A 27,887-nucleotide genomic window follows, 5' to 3' on the forward strand; every position below is an offset into this window, starting at 1 on the left:
TTTTCGAAGGAAATAAAAACTGGCGCAACCCAGAATAATAGTTTGTGAGGAGGGGCTGACTAACGGCGAATAAACTATCAAAATAAAATAAATCGCACACTCCATGTATAATCTCCCAGCAATTTAATGGGTATTTACCAACGTTTCGGCATCACTGTGCCTTCCTCAGGTTAACGTCATGAATTATTGAACTAGGTTATGAAGACACACTGCAATTAGTGTAACCAATGAGTGAGGTTTTTCAAAGTAGCCACCCTTTGCCTTGGTGACAGCTTTGCACACGCTTGGCATTCTCTTAACCAGCTTCACCTGGAATGCTTTTCCAACCGTCTTGAAGGAGTTCCCACATATGCTGAGCACTTGTTGGCTGCTTTTCCTTCACTCTGCAGTCCAACTCATGCTAAACCATCTCAATTGGGTTGAGGTCAGGTGATTGTGGAGGCCAGGTCATCTGATGCAGCACTCCATCACTCTCCTTCTTGGTCAAATAGCTCTTACATAGCCTGGAGGTGTGTTGGGTCATTGTCCTGTTGAAAAACAAATGATAGTCCCACGAAGCGCAAACCAGATCAGATGGCATATCGCTGCAGAATGCTGTGGTAGCCATGCTGGTTAAGTGTGCCTTGAATTCTAAATCACTGACAGTGTCACCAGTAAAGCACCCCCACACCTCCTGCTCCATGCTTCATGGTGGGAACTACACACGCAGAACAAAGGACAGATTTCCACCGGTCTAATGTCCATTGCTCATGTTTCTTGAACCAAGCAAGTCTCTTCTTCTTATTGGTGTCCTTTAGTAGTAGTTTCTTGGCAGCAATCAGACCATGAAGGCCTGATCCACGCAGTCTCCTCTGAACAGTTGATGTTGAGATGTGTCTGTAACTTGAACTCTGTGAAGCATTTATTTGGGCTGTAATTTCTGAGGCTGGTAACTCTAATGAACTTATCCTCTGCAGCAGAGGTAACTCTGGGTCTTCCTTTCCTGTGGCGGTCCTCAGACTGCACTTGAAGAAACTTTAAAAGTTCTTGAAATGTTCCATATTGACTGACTTTCATGTCTTAAAGTAATGATGGACTGTCATTTCTCGTGGCTAATTTGAGCTGTTCTTGCCATAATATGGACTTGATAATTTACCAAATAGGGCTATCTTCTGTATACCCCCCTACCTTGTCACAACACAACTGATTGGCTCAAACGCATTAAGAAGGAAAGAAATTCCACAAATGAACTTTTAACAAAAGTTTATCTTCAGGCTGTATCACATCCGGCCGTGATTGGGAGTCCCATAAGGCGGCACACAATTGGTCCAGCGTCGTCCGGGTTTGGCCGGGGTAGGCCGTCTTTGTAACTAAGAATTTGTTCATAACTGACTTGCCTAGTTAAATAAAGGTTATATATAATTTTTTTTAACAAGGCACACCAGTTAATTGAAATGCATTCCAAGTGACTACCTCGTGAAGCTGGTTGAGAGAGTGTACAAAGCTGTCATCAAGGCAAAGGTTGGCTATTTAAAGAATCTCAAATATAAAATGTATTTTGATTTGTTTAACACTTTTACTACATGATTCTATGTGTTATTTCATAGTTTTGATGTCTTCACTATTATTCTAAAATGTAGAAAATAATCAAAATAAAAACCCTGAAATGAGTAGGTGTGTTATATTTGTTAATACATTTTTTTTTAAGGAAGCCTTTTAATCAATCACCAACCTACTCTTTTTGTAGTATTCCCCTGCTGTTTCAAATTGTGACATAACAGGTAGCCTAACAGGTAGCCTAGAGGCTACTGTACTGACACTCCTTGTTATGTGAATGCAGGGTCCCAAAATGTAGGTGTCCTGAAGTCTCTGCCAGGAGTTCTGGACTTCTATGGCACAGGAGGTAGAGTGCATGGTGGATGCATCAAAACATTAAGGTCACTGGCTCGATGTTTTCCTGGCTGCTTTGGTTTTAGTCAGATAGGCCTGGACACTGGTGCTGATAATTCTACATTCATGACTTTGACTGGGGAAGGAACCTTGACTTTGTCATATTAGGTAGAGATCGAGGAATGGATGACAGCTGTAAAGTCTCATTATGTCAACACCACATCCCCTTTGCCTTTCTAATAGTCCTTGGGAGAATCTCAATTGCAATTTCTCACCTCCTCAAAACCCATTGGAGGTCAGAGGGGAGGAACTTCTGGCTTTCTCGTCCAATGACATTTGAGGAGGCGGTGAGGAGAAAGGAAGCGAGGTGTACGCAATTGAGATTCTCCCCTTGACATTCCTCCTGCGGGTGAGAATGAGCTAGAATAAACAGTGCCTGCTGAGAGAATAGATGCCAGACATTGTTGCTTCAAAAGCAGATCTAGTGTCAGTTTTCACCTACTGAAGGAGGATAGGGATGGGGTAAAGTTGGCTGTCTGTGGATCAGTGGCTGGAAACCTGCTGTGGCAGACCGGCTCATCCCTTCAGAGCGTCTGCTCAAAGTTGGGTTTATAAACTGTGTTGTAAAGCTTGTCTGTTTGGTTCATTAGATTGACAAGCACAAGGTTATATGGGGGCAAAAGAAAGGTTACTCAATAATAACTCCCCTTTATCCATGCTAATCTAAAAACAAATGACAGGTGAAAGTTTTTTTTCTTTTTACAGTGTGGTGTGTTTGTCGAGTGCGCCAAGGCAGATGGGGGGGGGGGGGGGGGGGGGGAATAACCATCCATGCATGTTTCACAAAAAAAAAAAACTTGAATTATTCAAACAAAATAAGGCAGATCTGATCCTGAAATAACACTTTACACAAAGAAAATGCCTACATAAACAAAAAAAACAATCTGTTAGACCTTGCAGTCTAAAAAAATGATGGAATAAGTGAGAGGAGAGATGACCTGTAGTGCTTTAGGGCAGGGCCTGGAAGGATGACATCAGTCCATACAGCATTCTAACCACACCACCTCATTAGGTCCTAATCTAGAACCATCCATAGTCTTGTCCTCTCAGGAGGTTCCCGGGTTGCCCCTTTTTTCTCCCCAGTATGCTTTTTGTTTGGGGGATGGGGGGGACGGGGAGACTGTTTCCCTCCTCACCTTGCGCTTCCACAGCTTGTCTGTATAGGCCACAGTTTTAGCAGACATCTTGTGTCTAATCCCTTGGGGCAATGCCATTTACTGTTGGCAAATTCCCTCAACTAGATATTGTTGTCACTTGTATGTCAGTTGTATGTCCTTTTTTTGCGTGCATTAGGTATTTACAATGTATCATAGATGAAATATGAAACCACTACAATGTAAAGATTGCATTTTCCATGTATTCTTGGTAGTGGGCACACTGCTGTACAGACAAAAACAACAACTTCGAAGTGTGAACTGTAGCTCCAGAATTCACAATCACACCCTGGCCAAAACTATTGTTAGCAAAATCAGTTCAGGGCAGATGGAACTCAAAACAGTTATTAACAAAGTGTTTGTTTTTTTAAAGAAATGGACCAAAAAGTTCCTCTTCAATTACTTCCTACTTCCTTTCAAATCAGCAAAAACAACATCTAGGAAATTCAAATAAAATAGTCTACGATTCTTCATATCAAGGGCTTCTTTTTTTTGCAGGGATTTTGCTTGTTTCAGACAATTCTCCTAGTAAAACAAAAAACAATTTACAACAAACCACGCATTCATGTTACCAACTGAAACACAGCCATCTACTTTCGTTGCAGATAGAATCCTAGAAGAACAATCAGAAACGCTGGGCGAGTCAGTTAGCTTGTTTACCAGCAGTTACTGTAGATCATGACCCTGCTTTAGAATGCTTCATCTGTTATTCTCAACGGACAGACATTTGTAAGACTGTAGCTGTGTTCAAGTAGGACAAAATGTGGAAGGGAAAAAAGTAAGAAAACCAAGAAGCAGAGTTATTTTCACTTCAAGTGAGCAGAGATTAAACAAGCCTTCACCCACCCCTGCCATTGTCAACTGGTGCACACAGGGTGATACTGGTTTAAATTCTTTATTTCAACATGTCCTCACTGCGAGAGAGGCGTTTGAAACCTACTATAGTATAGTGTTGGAACAGATGACTGCATCAACCAAGACCCGGTCAGCCAGTCACATATTAGGGGCCAATCCAGGACAGCCTTGCCTCATCATTGCAGTTGGTTGGGAGGGAGGTCGAGGGAAGGAAGGTTTTAACGATTCCAAAACATTAACATGTACCCCTTCCCTTCACCATTTTGTTTCAGTTCCTGTACACACATTATTGTTTTCATCTCAAAAGTTTCTCAAAAACACTGTACACACAACCCTGCAGAGGTATGTTTTCTTCTCTGTCAGCAGTGACGTGTCTCCATGGGGCAGAGAGAAAGAGAAGGTCGAGACTCTTCCAACTCAAAGTTCTAGAAATCATAGAATTCCAATTCTACGATAGAAACAGAGACACTTGAAGAGCTTAATTGGCCCGATCCAGAGGGCAGGAGTCAAGGGTCAGAGGTGACAAAGAGGACGCTGTTCCTCCTGGAGAGAAGAGAGCGCTCCGGCCTGGGTCTAGTCTTAAATCGACTGTTCGATCAACCAATCAATAAACTGGGTGTCTTGAAGGTATTGAGTGATATTAGTGTTCAAAGAGATTTGGTGAGGTGAGTTGCAGGTTAAGGGGGTTTGGTTGCCCTCGTGTCGTGTTGTTACTCTTTTGTCGTCTGTACAGCGGGCGGGGGCGCCACGGGCCCCACCTCCTCTGTGGTGCTCTCCCAGCTCTCCTGTGCTCTCTGTGGGGGCCGCTGGGGCGTGTTCATGTGCTGGGCAGCCGGACCCGTATAGGGCTGGGCGTGGGGGTGGTTGTTCTGCTGCAGAGAGACATGGAAACAGGGAGAAAGAGGTGTCAGCATTCAATATGAGCATTCTGTAAATTCTGGAGCAGTGCCATAAAGTGTGTGTGTTACCTGCTGAAACTGCGTGGCAGGAGCAGGGTTATGGGGGTACAGCGCTGTGTCCTCGGGAGGGGAGGAGTCGTGATCTTCTGTTGCCTCCTGATCATCTGGCTCCTGAAAGAAAATACAGACAATGGAATCAGCCAAGGAGAGCTCTGTTACATTACCACACACACACACACCGACAAAACATGCAAACACCCATCCCACGCGCACACACCTTCCGTACCTCCTCGGGGCAAAGTTCACAGGCCTTGGCCAGGGTCATGCGTGCGGAATGTGAGCGCTCCAGGAAGTACCCGTTGGAGGTCTCGTTGCTCTGGACGGGGGGAGACCAGTTGTTGTAGGTGTACTGGGGGTTCCCTGTGTAGGGCCTCCTCTCCAGCTCGTCCCCCAGCCACTCCACCGCCCACGTCCACTTACGCTTCAGGTCCCCGTTACTCTGGGAGCACAACAGAGAGAGACGAATAGAACTGTGTTAACATTAGAACTATTCCTGATACACACCATTCAAGATATCCAGACACAAACATATTGCACATATCTGAAACACCATTCTAAAATGACTGATCTGGTAGGCAGAGAGGAGAGAGAGGTGACTACCATATCATATCTAGTCTACTACTGTCATGGTTTACCTGTAGTATCTGGTAGGCCACAGTACAGTTGCTGAACAGAGCCACCATGCACTTGATACACTGGTAGGCCCGTTTCTGGTAGTGGTTCTTAGAGCGCTGAATGGTGTCAAACAGGCCGTCCCTGTCGTCTGGTATACCCTTCAGCACGTTGTGGATCCTGTGGGTCTGCCAGGAGTCCTCTATCAGCAGTATCTGCAGCAGCAGGTCCAGGTAAGGCCTCAGCTCATACGTGTAGGAGTACGCCACCTAGGGGTTGAGACAGGTAGGTGGGTGAGGGAAACAAAAACGCCGTGTGTGAGTGAGAGTCATCCGTGTTAACCCCTTACCTGCCAGAGCAGCTCAGACAGCACGGTAGAGGAGAACTGGGGGTTTTCCCAGCAGCTGAAGCGCAGCAGCTTGACCGTCTCCTCAGAGTTGCTGCAGTCCTCGATGATCTTCTTCACATAGCTGGTCCTAACGAAGAGGATCTCTGACACCAGCTGTTGCAGGGGCATGATGGGGGTGGTCAGGTTGGCGTCTCCGTACGGGTTGGCCAGGGACGGGTTACCTAGAGGATAGTGAGATACATTTATATCTATTTGGACACTTCGCTTCATTCTAAGAACGCAAATAAGAGTAAAGAAACAGGAGAGAGAGAATGACAGACAGTGAACCCGAGAGAGAGAATGGAACCATTAGAGAATGAATGAAACAGAGATAGAGAGAATGAGAGAGAAAGAAAGGAGAGCAGAAGAGACAGCAACCACAAGGCGGTGACAGAGAGAGTGAAACATACCATTGATGGAGGACTGCATGCGTGTGGAGACGTCACAGCAGCGCAGTAGCTGGGAGACCACAGCGTAGAGCTTGGTCAGTTCTGCATACTGGTACTTTATGGGAGGGCCAGGCCCCTCGTCTAGAGCCACCAGCATGAAGGTAGCAGGGACACTCAGCTTCAACAACTGGGTCTTCTCTGCCAGACCTGGGGAGAGAGGGAGGGAGGAAGAGAAACCATGTTTTATTCCAGCAAGAAACAAACCAACAGTGTTTCTCCTGCACACGCACGTCGTCTTACCCAGGTTGGCGTACATGACGAAGAGGTTGAAGAACTGCTGCAGGTGTCGGCCGTGCTCTGACACCTCTCTCCTGAGCAGGTTCAACACAGCCCTCAACAGGTGATCACTCAGACTCAGGTTATCACAGCCCTGATGCAGGAGGTCAAAGGTTACAGGTCATTTTTTTAAATTTACCCATGCACCCCCCCCCCCAGTCGGCCAAATATATTTTTGTATTTTTTACAGCTTTTCTGCTACATGTATGTACATACATTTAGCATCAATGGGACTTTTATATAAAGCAGTCACCTAACAATAATATATTACCAACCATAAACTCTTTAATCCCGCCCCTCAGCCACTCTCAGCCCATCCCACCTATCACCATAGACCTCAGCTCTTTAATCCTGCCCCTCAGCTACTCTCAGCCCATCCCACCTATCACCATAGACCTCAGCTCTTTAATCCTGCCCCTCAGCTACTCTCAGCCCATTCCACCTATCACCATAGACCTCAGCTCTTTAATCCCGCCCCTCAGCCACTCTCAGCCCATTCCACCTATCACCATAGACCTCAGCTCTTTAATCCTGCCCCTCAGCTACTCTCAGCCCATTCCACCTATCACCATAGACCTCAGGTCTTTAATCCTGCCCCTCAGCCACTCTCAGCCCATCCCACCTACCACCATAGACCTCAGCTCTTTAATCCTGCCCCTCAGCCACTCTCAGCCCATCCCACCTATCACCATAGACCTCAGCTCTTTAATCCTGCCCCTCAGCTACTCTCAGCCCATCCCACCTATCACCATAGACCTCAGCTCTTTAATCCCGCCCCTCAGCCACTCTCAGCCCATCCCACCTATCACCATAGACCCCCCTCGTTTGGTTTCCATGTGCCATATATTTTTGAATTGTGCTCTTTTACATAATTTAACCTTTCTAAAAACGAATAGTATCTACAGATTGTGAGCTAAAGATGAAAACCTTTCCCACAAGTTTTATAATATTTAGTGACTACGGCTTTCCAAATCGCCAAACACTGCGATTTGTAAGGTTCATTTTAATTGCACGTTATGATTTTTTTAACCATTCCGTGAACCTGTGACCAGAAACAAGCTACATTGAGGCAATACCAGAATAAATTATCTATTGATTTTGTCTCTTTGCAGCAAAATCTACAGAGCTGGGATTGTTGTACACCCCTTATATATAGCATTCTGTTGGTGCAAAGAATTTTATATAATTTTAATTGAAAAACAATAAGTGTTGAATCAAGTGATGTTTTTTGTACCAGTTCATAAACCATGTGCCATGGAATCGGTACATCGAAAATCTCTTCCCATTTATTTACATCCTGTATGGCGCAACATTTTTGTCCTGAAATGAAACTGGTATATTTTTCTATTTATGCCAGTTCCTTTCAGACAATTTGTATCTTTAATATCTGGCAGGCAAACAAGTTCCCTACCTTCTCCCTTTTCTACTTGCCTCCTCCATTTTTGTGGTAGTGCTGCAATCAGTTGGTTGTAAATTTGGATTGAGCAGATACTCCCATATATTTTCGATAGCTGCATATGTGACATAACTCTTCCGTTTCTAATCGTAATATCATTAATAAATACGATTTTAAAAAAATGTTTCCGTAAAGAATGTATTGTTTTTTTAAATAATCAGCATATTTGTGTTTAACCGCAACATTTGTTCTATCATTTCTGGAGGATAAAACTGAAATTGTAACCAGCTTTGTATGGCTTGTTTAACAAAGGGAAATACTTTAAACAAAATGTAATTTTCAATTCATCAAAAATTAGAATTTGTAATCTGTATGAAGGCAAAAAGTACATTTTTTAACAACGGATGAACCTTAATCTACTGGAGAACCATTTTGGGTTTAAGTATAATTTATAGATAGTGCCTTGCGAAAGTATTCGGCCCCCTTGAACTTTGCGACCTTTTGCCACATTTCAGGCTTCAAACATAAAGATATAAAACTGTATTTTTTTGTGAAGAATCAACAACAAGTGGGACACAATCATGAAGTGGAACGACATTTATTGGATATTTCAAACTTTTTTAACAAATCAAAAACTGAAAAATTGGGCGTGCAAAATTACTGAAAACTGTTGTTCACAAATGCTCTCCATCCAACCTCACTGAGCTCGAGCTGTTTTGCAAGGAGGAATGGGAAAAAATGTCAGTCTCTCGATGTGCAAAACTGACAGAGACATACCCCAAGCGACTTACAGCTGTAATCGCAGCAAAAGGTGGTGCTACAAAGTATTAATTTAAGGGGGCGGAATAATTTTGCACGCCCAATTTTTCAGTTTTTGATTTGTTAAAAAAGTTTGAAATATCCAATAAATGTCGTTCCACTTCATGATTGTGTCCCACTTGTTGTTGATTCTTCACAAAAAAATACAGTTTTATATCTTTATGTTTGAAGCCTGAAATGTGGCAAAAGGTTGCAAAGTTCAAGGGGGCCGAATACTTTCGCAAGGCACTGTAAATGAAGCTGTATTATTTGCTCATATGATTTTTAAAAACGAGTCATCTGGAGTAGGCAGTGCCATTAGTAAGTAAGTAAATTGTGATAGGACCAAAGAGTAAATCAATATGATTTTTCCATAAATAGACAAGTATTTACTTCTCCATAGTTGCAGAATCTTATCTATTTTTGCTAACTTTCTATTGAAATTGATTGTGGTAAGTTCATTCATATTTTTTGAGATGTGAATACCAAGTATGGTCATTAGTATTACATCACACACTTTCTCTACTCTTTCCCTCCATCTCTCACTCCCCCTTTTCTCCCTCCGTACCTGTGTGGACCCCTCAGGGGAGCTGGTGGGGACGGGGCATGGCCCGTCCGCCAGGGAGAAGTGGGCGATGAAGACGATGAGTTTGGCGAAGGCCCCCCGGACCTCGGCACTGGGACACTCCAGCAGGTACTCAGAGAAGCGCGTGGGGTACGCAAACAGAACGTTGTGGGCAAACCAGCAGCGGACGTTCTTACTGTGGCGCAGCAGGATGCACAGGGCGTCATACCTGAGAGAGAGGGAGAGAAGGTGAGGGAGGGAGGAGAGTAGACAGAAAGAGGGAAAAGGAGAGAGGCGAGGGAAAGAGAGTTACAAGGCTGTCTTGCAATATAAAGAAAGCACACACTTTCTCCCTCTCACAGACAACCCACTCACCAGTCACCGGCGGGCCCCCGGACTATTTTCTTGGTGTGGAACCCGGTGCTGAAGAGGAACCTAGCTGCTAGCTGGATGCTGATCATGGCTATCTCCTCTGCCTCTGGCAGCAGGTGGTCCTGACCCGGGGGAGGGTTGAGGTAGACGCTGTTGCAGGTCAGCAGCTTCTTGACGAACTGGAAGTACTCCAAGCTGTACTGCATGCGGCTGTGCATGAACTGGACATTCTGCTTCCTCACACTGCATTCAATGGCCCCCGGCATCGTCACCTGGGAGGGGAGGGGGAATTCATTAGTACGGTTATGAGCATTACGTCATTATACATACAAACAGACTCATTCACACCCACAGGTTCTCGCCTCTGCACTTTATCACACACAAATACACACTATCACACACACAGTCCTGATCCCCACCTGTCGTGGTGTAGTGGGAGACACAGTCAGCTCTGAGATGCACCTGGCCAGCTCTCCGTCTGCCTCCACTGCGGCCCCTCCCCCTGCCGCGTCCATCCTCTCATAGAACAGGATGTAGGCATTCCACCATCTCTTCTGCCTCCTGTAGGACATCTTCTTCATCATGTGGTCAAACACCTCTCCCATGTACTCCCCCCCGAAGCACTGGCTCTTCATCTCCTCGTCGTCGTCCATCTTGCACTCCGTCACGTCACCGTCGTCAAACTTGTACCAGCGCTCCTTCTGCCCGCTGTCGGCGGAACCGCCGGTGACACCGTCTCGCTGGCTGATATAAGAGTAGTAGTGGCCGCCGCTGGCCTGGCCCGAATGCACCAGCACCCCCACCAGGCGGTACTTAGAACTGCAGCCTGGCGGGTCGGGTTCCGATGGTTCGTTCTGCATGATCATCTGAGAGGAAAAGGAGGAGGGAGGAGTGACTGACTAGAGACAATGTTTGGACTAATGATGAGTTTCCTTGCCAATGCTGCTTCTGTTTACTCTTTTGGGGTTCAGGCCATGGTTTCTGTTTAGAACTTTGTGAAACATTTATAGAGCTCTAATACACAAATCAAATTTGATATAAAAGTAATCTACCTGGCTCTCCGGGTTGCCGTCATCACCCTCCAGCTTTGCCACCCCGGCTACAGTGTAGGGCTCCATGTCCAGCTCCCTGGGGAACTCAAAGTAGTCGTTGAACTTGATGGCACACTCCCTCTCCCAGTCGTAGTCAAACCTTTTCAGCTGGATGGCCAGCACTGGAGGAAGCTTCTTTATCAGCAGACGCTTCACTGTATCCACCTGTAGTGGATAAAACAAAACAGTAAGAAATGTCATCCTAAAGTATCTATCCATATCAACACTGCTATTTTGCAATGGAATGAAAACAAAGGACTGAGTACTCAACAGGAATGATGAAGGACAGGAGAAGAGTGAGGTACCTTCTTGTTACACTTCTCACAGTGGTATGCGTTGGCTCCCTCCAGCAGGTCTCCTTTGACGTACTGCTCCATAGAGTCCAGCAGGTTCTGGTGGTTCCTGATGTCCACGTTCAACGTGGTGAAGGACTCCTCACATTCATACCTGGGAACAAGATGGTGGAACAGTTTCACTTATTAGATTTCATGCCTGTGATAACTGAGAACTATGTGGTGCCATTTTGTGTCACTAACCACGTTTCCATCCACATTTCTGAGAGTAGTCATACCGTATATATACACACACTTAAAAACATTTGTTTTGATCACGACAGCTAGTTTTAGTACAATTGTATAAATGGCACCATAGATAATTTGTTCGTTCAACATGGTGGGATCTTTGTTAAAAATGTATTTTGCGAGAAATGCGCAAACATTTATATAATAATCATCATATGGAAGTAAACTTGGAGTCATGCGATGACACGGTGTGGGTCCTCCCACTACGGTTCAGGAAACCATGCAGTTTATTAAGCTACAGATTAAAGGTGATGAGCTTGACGCTCCTTTCCAATAAATATCATGGGTCTTATTCTGGTGACAAGATGGTAAATACATGACTGCTGTTTAACAAATTTGTAAAAATTCTCTCTTCTCCAGAATAATGTCATCATGTAGACTAGCCGACCCACACTGACTCAGAGCTGTTAGCTGGAGCGCACATGTCAAGACCAGAGTAGGCATATTGTCTATTTACCACAACAGTTTGTGACAAAACTAATGGTCGAGTGGAAAATCCAATGGAAACATTGCACTTCAGATTTGTATTCGATACATGAGAAGTTCTCTTTAGGGATAGGGGGCAGCATTTTCACTTTTGGATAAATAGCACGCCCAGAGTGAACTGCCTCCTACTCTGTCCCAGATGCTAATATATGCATATTATTATTAGTATTGGATAGAAAACACTCTGAAGTTTCTAAAACTGTTTGAATGGTGTCTATGACTATAACAGAACTCATATGGCAGGCGAAAACCTGAGAAAAATCCAACCAGGAAGTGGGATATCTGAGGTTTGTAGTTTTTCAAAGCTTGGCCTACCGAATACACAGTATCGGTAGGCCAAGTTGCACTTCCTACAGCTTCCACTAGATGTCAACCGTCTTTATAAAGGAGGGGCTCATGAGACCTGTTTGAGTCAGTGGTCTGGCAGAGTGTCTCAGGCGCGTGACACGCGCTCCCGACAGAGTTAGCTCTCTTTCCATGGCTTTTCTTCAGACATAGGAATTCTCCGGTTGGAACATTATTGATGTTTTATGTTAAAAACATCCTAAAGATTGATTCCATACATCGTTTGACTTGTTTCTAACTTCTGTTGACTCCAAAATGGCGGATATTTCTCTGGCTGGACTGGGTTCTGAGCGTCATTCTCAGATTATGCTTTTTCCGTAAAGTTTTTTTGAAATCTGACACAGAGGTTGCATTAAGGAGAAGTCTCTTTAATTCTGTGAATAACACTTGTATCTTTCATCAATGTTTATTATGAGTATTTCTGCAAAATCACCAGATGTTTTGGAATCAAAACATTACTGCACGTAACGCACCAATGTAAACAGATTTTTGGATATAAATATGCACATTATCGAACAAAACATACATGTATTGTGTAACATGATGTCCTATGAGTGTCATCTGATGAAGATCATCAAAGGTTAGTGATTAATTGTATCTGTATTTCTGCTTTTTGTGACTCCTATCTTTGGCTGGAAAAATGGCTGTGTTTTTTTGACTTGGAGGTGATCTAACATATGTTGTGCTTTCGTTGTAAAGCATTTTTGAAATCGGATACGATGGGTAGATTAAGCGAAAAAGTACATTTTGTGTGCACTACGTCATCACGCACTGATTTTATATCTAAAACAAGTCCATTTGGTGGGAATACCACACTGGTGGGAAAATGCACATATTTTCTTTATGCAGGTTTTAGAATATTTGCATAATAAAATCTGGAGGATGAGTGGTCGTTCATTCGGTTCCACCAGTGTTAGTAAGTGGATGAAAATCACTCACCTGTGTGGGCAGTCACGGCAGATTTTCTGGTCGGCAAAGGAGCCTCCCAGCACCTTGCTCAGCATGGAGGAGTGGCCCATGGCCTTCAGAGCCTCATCCAGACTGTCCACTAAAGAGTTGAAGAACTCCAGGGCATCGTGCTGCTCTCGCAGATTCACCGGCTCACCCCATAACCTACAGGAAAGAGATCGATAGAGATAGCTCTTAGTCTTCCAAGACCATTTGTGTGAAATTGGTTTCAAAATAAACAGCTTGTAATCGGTACACCACTACATTCCTTGACATTTCCTTGTTTTACCTCAGCCTGCTATCGTTAGCTCACCTGAACTGTTTCCAGAAGCCTCGGGGTACGTAGTACTGCAGTCGGGAGGAGGCCAGGTGACCAAAGATGACCTGTAGGTGGCGTAGCACCCCAATGTTGTACTCCTTCCTGTCTTCCGACTTACTCAGCGAGGGCTTGTCGTCAAACTGGTGTTGGTAGGGGAACACCTCGTCCCGCACCGTTCCGTCGGCATTAGTCTGAGGAGGGAAAGTAACAATACACCGGATGGATTATTTAAGTTCAAAATGTACATCTTGGTTCCTCTACACAACATCCATAAACACTCGGTAATATGAACTTCAGAGGGATTTCATTTCCCTAGTCCCTTAGCTCTATACCAAGGGTTGGGGCTGCCATAAAAAGCATCTCAGATTGTAGCTTTAAGCAAGTCATTATGCAATTATTCAATCTGAAGAGTGAATACAGTTGATTGATTCCCAGTCAGTCACCTCGTTCTCCTGCTTCTCGTCCCCGGACAGTTCATCGTCCACGTCGGTGCCGGTGCCCTCCACGGCCAGGACACCGTTACGGATGGGCGGGATCATGTAGAGCTGCTGGATGACCGAGTTCATGTAGCAGGTGGCCCCCGCGTTCTTCAGCCCCACAAAGCCTTTGGTGGGCCGCGGCCCCACTGGGGGGAGATATTCCCACTCTGTCAGAGCCTCACAACCTGAGAGACAGGGAGAGAAGGAGAGAGAGCTGTTCAACGTTTATCCATTCCACATATATGATCAACACAACAATGAATATCAGAAAAACATTTATAATTCATTGAGGAGAGGTATAATTTACCAGTATAGATAGAGGAATATGTGAGAAAAATAATTAGGAATTAAGATCACAGATTAAGTGACTATGTAGTACATGTCTGTGAGTGTATAGTTGGTGTATCTAGGTAGTATATATCATTGAATGTGTATAGTTGGTGTACCTAGGTAGTACATATCTGTGAGTGTATCAACGATCTGCCTGAGATTCCGGACACAGCCGACCGGCAGAGCCACCAGCAACTCGAAGCCGGCGTTGATGGAGGCGGGGCTGCTACAGACAGGGATGGCCTGCTCTGTAGGGAACTCCCCACTCTTCACGTACTGCAGGTATACGATAGACGCCGGGAAGATGAAGTCATCTATCAACTCCTGGAGAAAGAGTGGGGTGAATTAACAGAATGGACAAAGCATCATCTTATGGTGGCTTGTCCTGTGACTATATTGAGTGAACTATTTGGCAACCATATTGGATTTCATAAACAACACAATGACCCACCTTTATGAGGTTGGCCCCACCCTTCTCACAGCCAATGTAGTACTTCTTCTCTGGTGTCTGGAAGGCCAGCAGCTCCTTGGTGACCCCCAGGTGACCTTCTAGAATGGTCTCCTCCACCCCCGTCTCTCCTGTCCGCTTCACCTCATCCTAGTGGAAAAAACACCAAACTGCCATTTAGCGGTAATATTTATGAGAGATATGAAAGCCCATCTTAGGTCTTCTCTAAACTACATCATATTAAACTGCATTTAATTTTCTAACAATGAAAAGACTTCTCTTGTCCAATACCCTGATCTTCTTGAGCCAGTCGATCTCGTTATTGAGCAGCGCCTCAGCGTTGGGCAGGTTGATGTTGCTGTTGTAGGCGTAGTTCAGCAGGTGCCTCAGCAGCGTAAAGTAGTCCCCTGCGTGCTTCGCCCTCTCCTTTGCCGTGCTCTGGAGGAGAGAGGAAGGATACGTGTTACAACAACAAGGGGTCCCAATGGAGTGGGGTGAAGAGTTTCAGTGTGTTACATTTCCTCCTCTAATGATGAAGGCTGGGATTGAGAGCTGGTAAACTGATCCGAGGTCTGTCCTTAAGGGCAACTTCTACCCAGAGCCAAAGAATGACTATTGTGTCAGTAGGGGAGAGTGAAGAGATGGAAGGATACTCACCCCTAAAACGGTGAAGAGGAGGGTGATGAAGAATAGGAGGGGTCTGTGTCCCATACAGCACCTAGTGGCCATGAGGAAGAACTGCTCCTGAGCCATCTGACGAACTGACCTGGGGACAGACAGGGAGATGACAACAGGTTCCTTTCACCGTCAAAAGGTGCTTTTGACATCGTCAGATGACAGTTTTATATGGGCTTGTTTTTGTGAGATTAAGTTTGAACACCAAGGGGCGGTTTCCCCGACACAGATTATGCCTACTCCTATTATAAACTCAATGGAGAATCCATCATTGAAAATGCTTTTCAGTCCAGGATTAGTCTGTGTCCAGGAAATGCCCCAAATGAACAGATCCACAACACAGACATAGATTAACAGCCAGATGCAGACATACTTGCTGTGGCAGTGCAGTAGCAGGTCTATGATGTAAGTCTGCCAGGCCTTCTCCTTACTGAGTGTGTCCAGAGCGGTGGGCAGCAGGGCAAAACACAGGGTCATGATCTCCAGTGCCTCACAGCACACCATCTCATCCTCCCCGTCCGGCTCATTACCCGCGTTCGTCTGTAGAGGTGATTAACACACACCGCTGTGAGTTTATAAAAGATACAGAAACTCTCCATACAAACCCCTAGAAGTATGCAATACACACCGTAAAAACCAAGCACACACCATCTCAGTTTAGAAAGGGTTTTACCTTCTCATAGATCTGACTGATCTCTTCATTAGAGCTGAAGACCAGCTGTACCGTGCCACAGCCTGAAGCCCACACGATCTTCTGCACCGCCCGGATCACACAGAGGTCTGGGATGTACTTGGATGCTTGGAAGAAGTTCTGGGAGTTCGGGGGCAGAGACTGCCAAAAAAAGTGAGCAGACGTTTAGTCTTACTCTTTTTGACTAGCTGTTGTTACCCGGTTGAACACATGTGTAAGCACTCGTCTCAATAGACGGGCCGTCTCACCTCGTCAGAGATCTGTTGGGCCAGTCGTATGGCCACGTTACGGAGCATGCACTCAGAGGCGGGGTTCGGGATATTCTGTAGAGCACTCTGGAGGACTAGGGCCTGGTCGTGGGTCACCTGGTTGATCTGGAGAGGAACAAAAACAGAAGACAGTGGATTAAGAACACCAGTCATATTCAAGCTCATTCAAATACACAGTGAAGTTATGTTTGAGGTGATCATGGTCTGTCCATTCGGGGTCTGGTAACAAGGGTCCTGCTACTCTCATTGTTCTGCACTCGTCTAAGCTGTAGTAACAAGGTTTTCCCCGTATTTACAGAGGTAATATAACGGCAATACAATAGCGTTATTTACTGGTGATGCGGGGCTGGTCCCCTCCACTACGGGCTGGCAGGCCTCGGCCACAGCTTTGACGTGTCCGAACCCCACGGCGGTCAGCAGCAGCTTGGCGATCTTCAGGGCATTGAGGTACGCCCCCCGCCGCGTCTCCATGTCGGCCGATGGCAGGAAGTTGTTCCTGGTGAGCATGCTCAATACGAGCGGGAGGCCGCCGCTCTTCAGGAAGTTGTACTGGAAGTCGCTGGCGTCCTCCCCGAGGGTGCCGCTGGCCGGCATCAGCAACGCATACACCACCTGGGGAATCAATCCAATCAATCAAACGTGGCAGGAGGATGTGAAGAGTGTAAGGGGTAATGAATCGATCACGTAAACCACCACACACAGTGGTGTGTGTTACCAACCTCAGTGAGGTAGAGGACTTGTGAGGGCGAGGGGCCAAAGAAGCGGGAGTCCAGTGTGGGGCTCAGGCTGTTCTCTCCCAGTTTGGCATGATCCAGACAGATAGCGCGCAGGTTCTCCACGGTACCGTTGTCTACACACAGCTCAAACAGAACATCAGTCAGTCAGGACAAATCATTTCAAACCACAGTAAGAGAGAGAGACGCAGAGGAAGGATGAGAGATGCTGTTTTGGGGCCACAGAAGGACAGCAAGCTATAATGAGAAAGAATGAGAGCGTGAGAAAGAAAGACAGTGTACCTGGAGGCATAAGCTTCATGAGAAGCCTGGCTCCATCTCGCAGCAGAGGCATGTTGAGGGTACAACCCAGGTCTGCTACCTGCCACAGGAACGAGATGTAGCGCAGGTGGAGAGACATGATCTAGAGAGGAAGACGATACTCAGGAGAAGACGACACATTTGACATTTCTCACGTGAGGAAAGGTGTGTGTGTGTGTGTGTGTCTTACCACTCCAGGCAGGCAGCCCTCCACCTCTGGGTTGGGTCCTTCGCTGAAGTGGTTGCCGTGGTTACTGGGCGAGGCAGTGGAGGAGTCTGAGGAGCTGTCAGGACTGGAGGGCACGGTGGCACTCACCTGGGTCAGCTTGGCTGTGATCAACTATATACACACACACACAAACACAATATACCAATTTGAACCAAACGCTAACAGATACACTGTGCTTTCATCATCTAATCCCAGTAGATTAGTGATTCCAGGAGGGAGTAAAATTGTATTTAAACACATCGGAACTAAGCCCTAATTCAAAACCAGTGCTTGGGCCATTGATTACGAAATGACTAGCTCACTGCTTTGTCCTTGAGGTTGAGCTGTCCAATCAGCTTCCTGTCATCCGCCGGGTCGACAACCTCCCCGCCAATGAAGAGCTCTATCTTGGTGTGCGTGGCGTTGGCCTTAATGCGTGTGAGGATGCCGCGGCGCACCGAGCCGATGGTGTCATTGGTGTGAGACCAGATGTCCAGGTCATCCACCTGACGACCCTGGTTAGGGAAACGCACGATCAACGTGATGTGCTTCCCCCGGAACGCCCTGAGAGAAAGAAAGAGGGATCGGTCTGTCAAAATGTTGGCACGGAGTCTCTGACAACCTAAGTTAGACCTCGCTTTCACAAGTGTGTGTTGTGTGAGTCTGTGTGTGTGTGAGTCTCTCTCCTACCTGGACATGGGCAGTATGGACCTCTCCTCGTGGTAGTCGCTGTCACACTCATTGATGTACTCTTTGAGCACGGTGAGCACGCGAACCATGCGGATGGCCTCCTGCCGGGCACAGTTGATGCTGTCCTTGTCCCCGTCCAGGACACACAGCGTGTCATACGACGCCTTCAGACGGTCAAAACACAACTGGATGAAGTCCTCGTGGATCTCCACCTGGTTGACCTGCAGCTTGGGCCCCAGGTTGGTGTAGATCTCCTTCAGCAGGTCGATGGCTCGGCTGGCGATGTCATCAGTACCCTGGATCACCACCTGGTAGAACAATGCAAAGCTGTTTTGTGCACGATCCTCCTCCAGGGTTAATCCAGGAACCAGACTGTTGTCTATAAAAGCTTATAACAGCGATAAGAGGAGTTTTAACTCAAATGCCTCCCAAGGTAGTCCAGTCCTATGAGCTCCAGGTTATACAGTGTGTTCAGAAAGCTTTCGAACACTGATAAGCTGTTTAACACTCACCCTCCAGAGGTAGTCCAGTCCTATGAGCTCCAGGTCATCCATCATGTAGGCCCTGCGTTTGGCCACCAGTTTGCCCTCGCGGCAGTTGACAGCCTTGAAGAACCTCTCGAAGCACTTCATGCCGTTCTCCGTGAGCAGGGACGGGTCCAGCTGCAGAACATTGTTCTCAAAGAAGTCCTTGTTGATGTCCGGGTCCAGGTCTGGCTCATCTCCCATTAACTTAGAGTACCTAGAGTTGGAAAAGACAGTATAAAGACATTATAAAGGCTCATACTTGCTTATAACAAATGAAGTGAAGTGCTACCAATAACATTTGAGTTGAACTAACCTGGAATAATTAAAAAGGGAAATCATATTTAATATACATCAAAGGCTGGTCTCAACAAATGTGTACGTACCATTTGAAGCACGCCTCCCGGTCACACAGGAAGACAGCGCTCTCAGCCAGACACCTCCAGATCTGCTTGGCCTGAGGAGCACATAGCCACAACTGTCCGTCCTTCAACAGGAACCTGGAGAACAAGATGGTTCAAAGCAGTTAGACACTAACAGACGACTCAGAACGGCCACTATCATTCCCACAGACTGAGAAATGCCTCGCCGCCCAGAAAAGCAGTCAAGGGTCATTGTTTTCATCCAGAGATGCCTGGAGGCAGCCGCCTGCCTTACCTCAGGAAGTTGAGCCTCTCCTGGACCTCCTGAACATGACTGTAGCGACTTCCCACTCTGACCGTCTGAGGGTCAAAGTCTGCGTGTTCAGCTTTGGAGAACGGTCTCATGGTCTCCATGTAGGCAGACAGGTTCTCAGCCACCAGAGTGACCAGGGCATGGTTGTGCTGCAGCTGGTTGATCAGGTCATGACGATAGAACACATGAGGACTCCTCTGGGTCTGACTGTATGGGGAAGAGGAAAGGGAAGGAGAGAAATGTAATATTTCATCACAAGCTATGACTCAATAGGAAAAAGAGATGAGAGAGCGAGAGAGAAAGGGAGAGAGACAGGGAGGTGGAGAGTCTTTCGTTACCTGAGGTTCTGAGGAGCTTCCCCAAACAGGCTGCAGATCTCTCTGATCTGCTTCAGGGCTGGTATGACCCACTTGTCGTTGGTGCGCAGCTCCTCGATGAAGCGGTCTATCCACTGGATCTTCTGGGTGTCTCTGTCCTGTTGGAACACAGAAGCACAGAGCAGGGTCCTAGTCATTAGGGACCATCGTAGCAAAACATTTTGCAACAGAAAACAAAAAACAAGAGATTCTCATTTGACAAGCTTAGGTAGAGTGTCCCAGTTTCAGTCTGTTTTCTTCCATTTGGTGCCTAATGAATACAACCCAGTAGCAGTAACAGTAGTTTTACCTGAGAGCAGCTGTAGTCCAGTATCTTGATGTGTGCGCTGAGGGCCTGGTCCATGATGTCCACGGGGACGTCGTCACTGTGAGCCAGGTTCCACAGCAGGTTGAGCACCTTGTGGGCCATCACTCCATCCTTATCGTCCTCCGCCAGACGACGGATCAGCTCCAGCAGCTTCTCACGCTGCTTCTTACTCGCATTCGTCCAACTCTCCTTGAAGCAATCAAAGAGATGGTCGAGCTGCTCTGGAGAGAAGTCCCAGGCCAGTTTGGCCAGAAGGTCATGGACATTCTTCACTATGGCTTCGTGCTTACCAGCCTGACATAGAAAACAGACACAGAAGACACTTAGGCATGGTTCTAAAAACAACCCCTTCTCTCCCATAAAGGAAAAGGTCTCTCTAGCAAAATATATATTTTTCACAAATGAGAATAACCTGTATAGGTTCAATGAATAGGAAGTACATTAAAATTCAAGATGGAGCCATCCCCATATTGCTGAGACCCATTTTCCCATGACACGTTTAACTCAGTACCTGCGCTGCCCAGATGTTGTCCAGGTCCTGCATGGTGAGGGCTTTCTCCTTGATGACGAAGCGGAGTATCTTCTCTAGTTTCTCTACGTACTGAGGCTGGTGGAGGCTGTCCCTCAGCACGATGGACAGGATGTGGTTCTGCTGGATCCACTCCTGAGAGAAAGGGAGAGAAAGACAAACGTCAGGCATAGATTTGCATTCCCGTGGAGAAATTCCATGTCCAATTTGACTGACGGGAATTGAACTGGAATTGACTATTAAACTCTGATGAGCAATTTAAAAGCGCTATACAAATCCAGTCCATTACCATTCATAAGGAGTAACTGTTAGGGGCTAGGTGACTCACCGCCATGCGTTCTGCCGTCAGCCACTCCTCCTCCTCCGGGTTGCCATGCCGATGCGTGTAGTAGGCCACACTGGCGATTACCTTGTTGACCTCGTTCAGGGCATTCATCTTGCCGTTGAATGAGGAAATCTGCAATAACCTGGGGACCAATCAACAAATTAAAAGCCTAACCATCTTATCGAAAAGGAAAATTCCACCCAAAAGCTATCTTTTGGTATTTGTTTCGTTAGTCCATTGTTGGCAGAGTCCCAAAATGTTTTGCATGTCAGAAAAATACCAGCTGTATTTTGAAAGTTCTGCATCTTGAAAAAAAAATTGCATGTTAGCAAACAAGTTTGGGACTATGTCAACAATGGACTAATGAAAGAAATACCAAAAGATAACTCCACCCAAAAGCTTTCCCTTAATAATAAAACAGCAGTTGACTGTCCAAAACACTCATCATACGAGGTGCTCAAACCCCAATGTGAATTTTAATTCTATACAATAACAACCTAAAAAGAAAACAACTGAAGGTTTCTCACCTAAGGATCATTTTCAACCTAAATATCTCCAAGTTCTTGACGGTCTCCTCCTGACCGGGCACCCTGGAGGCCAGGTTCTTCAGGGACTTGATGATCATGGACAGGGCATCGTTCTTGGCCTCGTTCTTGGCCTCCTTCTTCAGCTCCTCGTCCGTCAGGTTCTCCAGGAACTGAGGAACCATCTCGATCACTGGCAGGAAGTACTTCTTCACTGTGTGCAAGGTCAGGAACTCATAGCACTGGCCGAACGGCCTGGAGGGAAGACATACACGGGTTAGGACACACACATGTCCCTTACAAGTCCCTTACATTGGTCCATCTGCGCTAACATACTTGATGAGGGCGGCGATGATCTGCACGTTGAGTGCCTGTCCGCTCATGAAGCGGTCGTGTAGAGTCTGAAACCCGTTCAGCGTGCCAAACTTATTAATCAGGTCCACCAACCAGCCCTGAGAGGGAGAGGGAGAGAGAGAACAGTGAATGGCCAATCACTGGCGACAGCTTTATTCATGTTGAAAACTTGGACATACTGTATCAAGCGAGGAATCCTGAGTGAGTGAGGGTGAGTTGGGGCCTACCTTGGGTGAGCGAGGGTCAGGTGGGCGGGCGAAGAGCTCGTCGTCGGCCAGCGTTGCCCCGGCGGGGATGGTCTCAGAAGGCCGCGTGCCGTTGTAGATGTGGAACTTGCAGTGGGGGTTGGTGGCTGTGGCCAGTAGCTCCAGTAAGGGGAACCAGTCCTGAGGAAGCTTGGTCACACACAGCTCCACCAGCCGGTGTGTGTTGGTGATGATACACCTCTGGAGGGAAGGACAATCAGCTGTAGTTCAAACAGGAAGTGCTAGTGCGCGCACACACACACACACACACACACGAGGCCCTTACATGGATCTCAAACTTCCACCCACTGACAGCCTCGTCTGTGAGGATCTTAGTGAAGGAGATGGTCAGGCCGTCCCTGAAAAACCTCTGGCACGCCTCACACTTCACATCAAGCCCTGCAGAAAGAGGCAACGATTAAAGGCAGAAAACAAAGTGAAATCAATAGAAGACAAATGAAAAAGATGTCCTATATGGATGTATATTGTATACGATGATGGACACACCTTTTTTACATAAGTCTATAGCAGCTTCAAGTAGAACTTCTAATTCCCCCTTTGGCAGGACTGGGACTACCCATCGGGGCCTGTTGATCATGTCGTCCAGCTTGGCCAGGTCAGTGTGAGGGAAGGCAGGCTCCTCCTCCTCCAGAGCAGGGGCAGAGTCTCCTTGGCCCTGCTCCTCCTCCGCCGCCGGTGGGCTCACAGGAGACGGCTCCGTGGTCGACGGGTTGGGGGACACCGCCTGCAACGCGCACACACATTAATAGCAAGCATACTACAGACGCTGATTAAAAGAGATAAACGCTAGTTGGGAACACACACACACACAGTGAGGAAGGTAGGTAATTAAGCCTTGGAACATCACAGGAAGCACAAAGTCAAACAAACACAATTCATAGAGCATAAGGGACTAAATTAATTTAAAAAACATTAGATTATAAATAAAGCTTATTCAATTATGTGACATTAATTAGGCTTACATCAGTCATCCTGTCCACAGCTCAGAAACTCTTAAATTACAAAGAGCTTCTCTCATTGGAGAACATCCAGCTGTGGCCTCAACATGACTCATGCCGTTTCATACTAAAGATGAACGCCTACTACTGTCCTATGCTCCTCATGGGGCGATCGGCCTAAGTAAGTAAGTACTAAAGCATATGGCATTGCAGATCGCTCCATATTAGTCAGTCAACTTCACGCAGACATACAGTTGATATGCGGGTAACCTTGTTCACTGATAATTGGGGAACTATCCATAGATAGACACAAGTCACCCCGACACTCACCTGGGCCTGTGTGGGTGGGGGCTGGCTCTGAGAATCAGCGGGTGCCTGGCCCTGGCTATCATTTCCCCCCACGGGGGAGCCACGTGTGGTGACCGTCATGATCGACACAGGGCAGATCTTGGCAGTCTTGTCCGCTTTAGGTGGCCCTGGCCTGGGGGGGAATCACTGCCTGGGTAGGGAAGGAGAACCAGAGGCCGGCTGAGAGGGAACGCTCCGGCTGCTGAGGCTCAGGGAGGGTTGCAGAAACCATCGCAGAACCTGTGGGACAGAGACAGGGGAGAGAGATTTAGAATGGTTGATGCCCCATTTTTTCCCATGCATTTGGGACTGAGGCATGTGCATTTCAGCTAATCTGTGTACAATGTAGTGAACATCACATGGACAACTTCAGACCACTCTTGAGGTGTAAAAATAGCTGTGAAACAACACAGGTGCATCCAAAGGCCATGATTCCACAGTATGTTTGCAAGACAGGAGTTTTCAACTAAGCGAGACCAATTCAAATGACTCTCACTCTGCCACTATCTGGGTCTAGATATTAAAATGCTAATACGCATGCTTGACAACGGGGTGGAATTATTACATACAGACACACACACACACTAGCCCCAATACCAACAGACAGAAGCCCCCCCACTGCCATCAACTCTCCTATTTCCAGTTGCAGACAGCACAGGACTATCAACCATGCACCACACTGGCCTATTAATAGTCTCTGTCGAACTGGTTCAGAGATATCTAGACTGTGCAAGACAGTATACAGCTACTGGCAAACTGTTGATTGGTCACACAGAGCATGACCCTACCCTAACCCTACCCCAACTAACTGCAGCCCCTAGGTTACGCACGTCTCACTACAGCAAAACATGCATGGGATATTGAGGTTTCAAGATATCACCTGGCTATATTAGCCAAGCCTAATACAATAACTAAACAAGAACAATTGAACAAGGAGAACAAGCCATTGTGCACTTACGGACAAAAAATGTATTCTTAATAATTGCCCAAAATGATTAATAATAGCATATTGGATTGAATTCAGGCCATTTATGCTTGGCTGCCAGTGCCACTGACATAAAGTTGTGGTAGTCCAACAACGTGTCCCAGTACTGTAACAATGTTTCCCAACTCCAGTCCTCCAGTAGTCCCAACAGCACACATTTTTGTTGGAGCCCCAGACATGCACACCTGAATCAACTTGTCAACTAATCATCAAGCCCTCAATGAGTTGAATCAGGGTTTTTTGTCCAGGCCTATAAGACAAATGTGTGATGTTGGGGGGTACTGGAGGACTGGAGAAAGTCTGTGTAGAATATTGACCTTACACAACAGCAGAGTGACAAAGCAAAACATCCTAAATCACTATGAGTCAGGATGGAAGAGATAGGTTTAGGGCCTCAGGCTCCTTCAATCCACTCAAGTGCCTATGAGGGAACATTAAGATTATGGGATAGGGTTTCTGGGTAGGAAAGGTCTGTGTGTCTAGTTGTGAGACACTGGAAGTCTTGAGTCACATTAAGACAGTCTCCAGCTGAGTTACGATCCTCTGGGCTCAGTTTACAGGTTTATTATTGGCTGTCTTCAGTTTCCCGTCTTCAGATGTATCCGCTTCCATCTAATGGAAGAGGTTAGTATTAGGGAAGGGGAATCTGATCCTAGATCTGTGGTTTGGGCCGACTTCTACCTCAAGCATCATCAGGCAAGCCGGCAGGAGTAGGATACAGCTGACAGCTACAGTGTGAATGGAAGTTGACAAGCCAATCGGAATCAATGACCCAAGGAGCAAGAACGGTTGAGGAACCAATCAGATGAAAAGAAACCTTGAGTCTTGAGAAAGCACCTGACCGGGCCATAAACCAGGGTTTCCCCAACCCTCTCCTCAGCACCCCCAGACGTTCCACATTTGTGTTCTAACCATAAACCTAATTAAATTAGTCAAAGGCGTTATGATTAGTTGAATAACTGAATCAGTGGTGCAAGTTTAGGGTTAAAACTAAAATGAGAACTTCTGGGGGGGTTGAGAAACACTGGTTTTCAGCTTGCTGAAAATATAGTAATTCCAGCTGGCACAGCTGCCATGGCAGTGTGTATACACAGCTAGTATACGACAACTATTCAGGTCATCATGGTCAAGGCTTAGTTTTGCTGACTTGAGTAAAACTTGAAGACCAATAGACTAGCTAGGCATAGCTAGGTCATGACTGAGGAAACGCAGACCTTTCAAGTGAAATGAAGTCATTTGTGTCCGGAAATGCACAAATTAAGCATTTTACCAGGCCTCAAAATCGGCAACAATTACTTTTATTGACAATGCCTTGCTTGCAAATAACTCAAATCTAATATTTGTCAATAGATCCAATGCCAGCCCCCTCCTTGGCTAGCCTCAAAAACCGACACTAGGCAGAGGCAACTAGGGTCGGATTTTCAAGACTACCCTTGGCTCCACCTTCAGTTTCTGTTCTGGAGACAGTTTGATGCAGACAGACATGTCAAGACATTTGGACATTTCTTGTGACAGCCGTTGGTTTACAAGGAGCTTGGCACAAAGGAAAACATTATGTTACGACAAATGAGAAGGTTGCTTGCATGATGTGTGTGAATAAAAATGTACTTGGTCCTAGGCTTGCTAATCATTCTTATCACGATCCGCTTTCCTCACCAGAATCTCTTTCTGTGAGGACACGTCATTGAGTAACATTGTACAGCTAACTAATTAAATCAAGTTACTTGGGTAATGGAGTATAAGGAAAACTTGATTTAGTTACAGCAAACAACTCAATCTCAAAATAAGTGTCACTGTTACATTGTATGGTGTATTCTAGATATGAGAGACCGCTAACTAGCCAACAAATAACGTAGCTAACTACACTTGCTAGATTGCGTAGCATTAGCCAAATATTTCAAACAATGCGAAAATAACCAGCCTGCAAACACTGCCTGGAACACGGTTAATTGATGTGAAAAATAACAATGCAACAGGAGTCTGGACGATAACTAATGCATAACGTTAGACAAGGCCCATAACGTTAGCTAGCTAGCTACTGACAAACATTGCGAGGGCCTTATCCTTACTCAACATCGGTAGTAGCGCTAACATGCTAGTTAACGTTAGCTAATGGCGCTGCCGTCGCCACAACAATCAACAGTCTGTGTGCATTGGTAGGTTGTTGATCAACCACCAGCCCATATCTGTCAACACCACTAGTCCAAGAAGTTAGCCAACATCTTGTCTGGTTGAGACTGACCTTGAACTAGCTATGTGGAAACCGTTATATTTCAAAATCCAAACAATTAACAGGTTGGTATGGGAAACGTCAGCCATTTTGCCACAGCCAGAAATAACAGCTAACTTAACTAGCCAACGTTACATACAGAAACAAACCGGCATTTCAGCATTCATTCTGTCGATGTCAGACACCTTGCTTGTTATTACTCTTTCCTCTTTATCTAATGAAAAACATATGTGTAACGTTACACCTTGAAGCTAGACAGCTATAATGTTTCATTGTTAATTACTCAGAAATGTTATCTAGCTATACTAGCCAGTTAGCACCATTGTTGCTAGCTACCCAATGTTACTTACCCCAACATTTGATGCAACTTCCTTGAGTTGACTTGTCCTGTCTATGAATCGTTCTATTCTGGGTTTCGCTAAGTGTCAACGTGTGTTACATAATATTTTCATGCATGCATCCAGATCTGCTAATATGATCTCTCTTCCTTGCTTATTTTTTTGTCTGCACTTGGGTGTTTTTCCTGCGTCACCATCAACCCCCCTCTACTGTAGTCTAGCACAGTTTTCTCAGCCAGTCCGTGGTAAGCGCAGCTGACAGAGGCGGTGTTCGAGAGGATCCAAACCGTCATGTATCATGGGTGACTTGCTGACTGATCGACAAATAATAATGAGCAATTATTTACGATGTAAAGTTCCTTGTAGATCAGTCTGTCGGCAGTCGCCTGCACTGTCAGCGCCAATGTCGAACAAGCCCATTAAGGTAACGTTTTACAATTAAAGTGATAGTTCACCTCACATTTAGTTTGTCAAAAAGGTGCCTTCAGAAAGTATTCACACCACTTGACTTCTCCCAAATGTTGTTGTGTTACAGCCTGAATTTAAAATGTCTTAAATTTAGATTTTGTGTCACTGGCATACTGGCACACAATACCCAATAATGTCCACGTGGAATTAAGTTTTTAGAAATTTTTACAAATTAATACAATTTAAAAGCTGAAATGTCTTGAGTCAATAAGTATTCAACATCTTTGTTATGGCAAGTTTAAATAATTTCAGGAGTAAAAATGTGCTTAACAAGTCACTTAATAACTTGGATGGACTTACTCTGTGTGTAACAATATTGTTTAACATGATTTTTTAAGACACTGCATCTCAG

General features: G+C 45.9%; 1 protein-coding gene across 2 annotated transcripts; it reads right to left on the reverse strand.

The window, feature by feature from the left end:
- Positions 1-3,266: 3,266 nt before the first annotated feature.
- Positions 3,267-27,666, reverse strand: LOC110527339 (ubiquitin carboxyl-terminal hydrolase 9X). 2 transcript variants are annotated; one of them, XM_021608551.3, is made up of 42 exons: positions 27,080-27,666; positions 23,497-23,754; positions 22,715-22,952; positions 22,494-22,606; positions 22,190-22,408; positions 21,945-22,060; positions 21,612-21,863; positions 21,088-21,226; positions 20,742-20,894; positions 20,213-20,524; positions 19,885-20,021; positions 19,529-19,753; positions 19,258-19,371; positions 18,860-19,088; positions 18,348-18,655; positions 17,981-18,221; positions 17,640-17,789; positions 17,432-17,552; positions 17,135-17,265; positions 16,749-17,027; positions 16,395-16,520; positions 16,129-16,287; positions 15,829-15,995; positions 15,438-15,546; positions 15,072-15,218; positions 14,784-14,930; positions 14,449-14,656; positions 13,967-14,187; positions 13,518-13,714; positions 13,196-13,369; positions 11,150-11,291; positions 10,806-11,009; positions 10,173-10,619; positions 9,757-10,025; positions 9,385-9,610; positions 6,587-6,716; positions 6,308-6,493; positions 5,859-6,079; positions 5,533-5,778; positions 5,124-5,336; positions 4,907-5,008; positions 3,267-4,810 (listed from the first exon to the last, which is right to left on the reverse strand). In XM_021608551.3, exons 2-42 carry the CDS (start codon positions 23,593-23,595, stop codon positions 4,649-4,651), a joined length of 7,779 nt encoding a protein of 2,592 aa, XP_021464226.2. In that variant the 5' UTR covers positions 23,596-23,754; positions 27,080-27,666; the 3' UTR covers positions 3,267-4,648. The 2 variants fall into 2 exon arrangements, with proteins under 2 accessions (XP_021464226.2, XP_021464225.2); XM_021608550.3 differs by having other exon boundaries at positions 5,115-5,336.
- Positions 27,667-27,887: the final 221 nt, after the last annotated feature.

This window comes from Oncorhynchus mykiss, chromosome 7, assembly GCF_057628025.1.
Source record: "Oncorhynchus mykiss isolate SJ-2025 chromosome 7, ASM5762802v1, whole genome shotgun sequence".
NCBI classification, from domain to species: domain Eukaryota; kingdom Metazoa; phylum Chordata; class Actinopteri; order Salmoniformes; family Salmonidae; genus Oncorhynchus; species Oncorhynchus mykiss.

Coding starts and splice junctions, on each gene's coding strand:
- LOC110527339 (XM_021608550.3), bottom strand. CDS start 23,595: ATGACGGTCACCACACGTGGCTCCCCCGTGGGGGGAAATGATAGCCAG. Junction 21,227..21,611: donor AGGTTGAAAATGATCCTTAG/GTGAGAAACCTT, acceptor ATTGGTCCCCAG/GTTATTGCAGATTTCCTCAT. Junction 17,553..17,639: donor AGGGCTGCCTGCCTGGAGTG/GTAAGACACACA, acceptor CTTCCTCTCTAG/ATCATGTCTCTCCACCTGCG.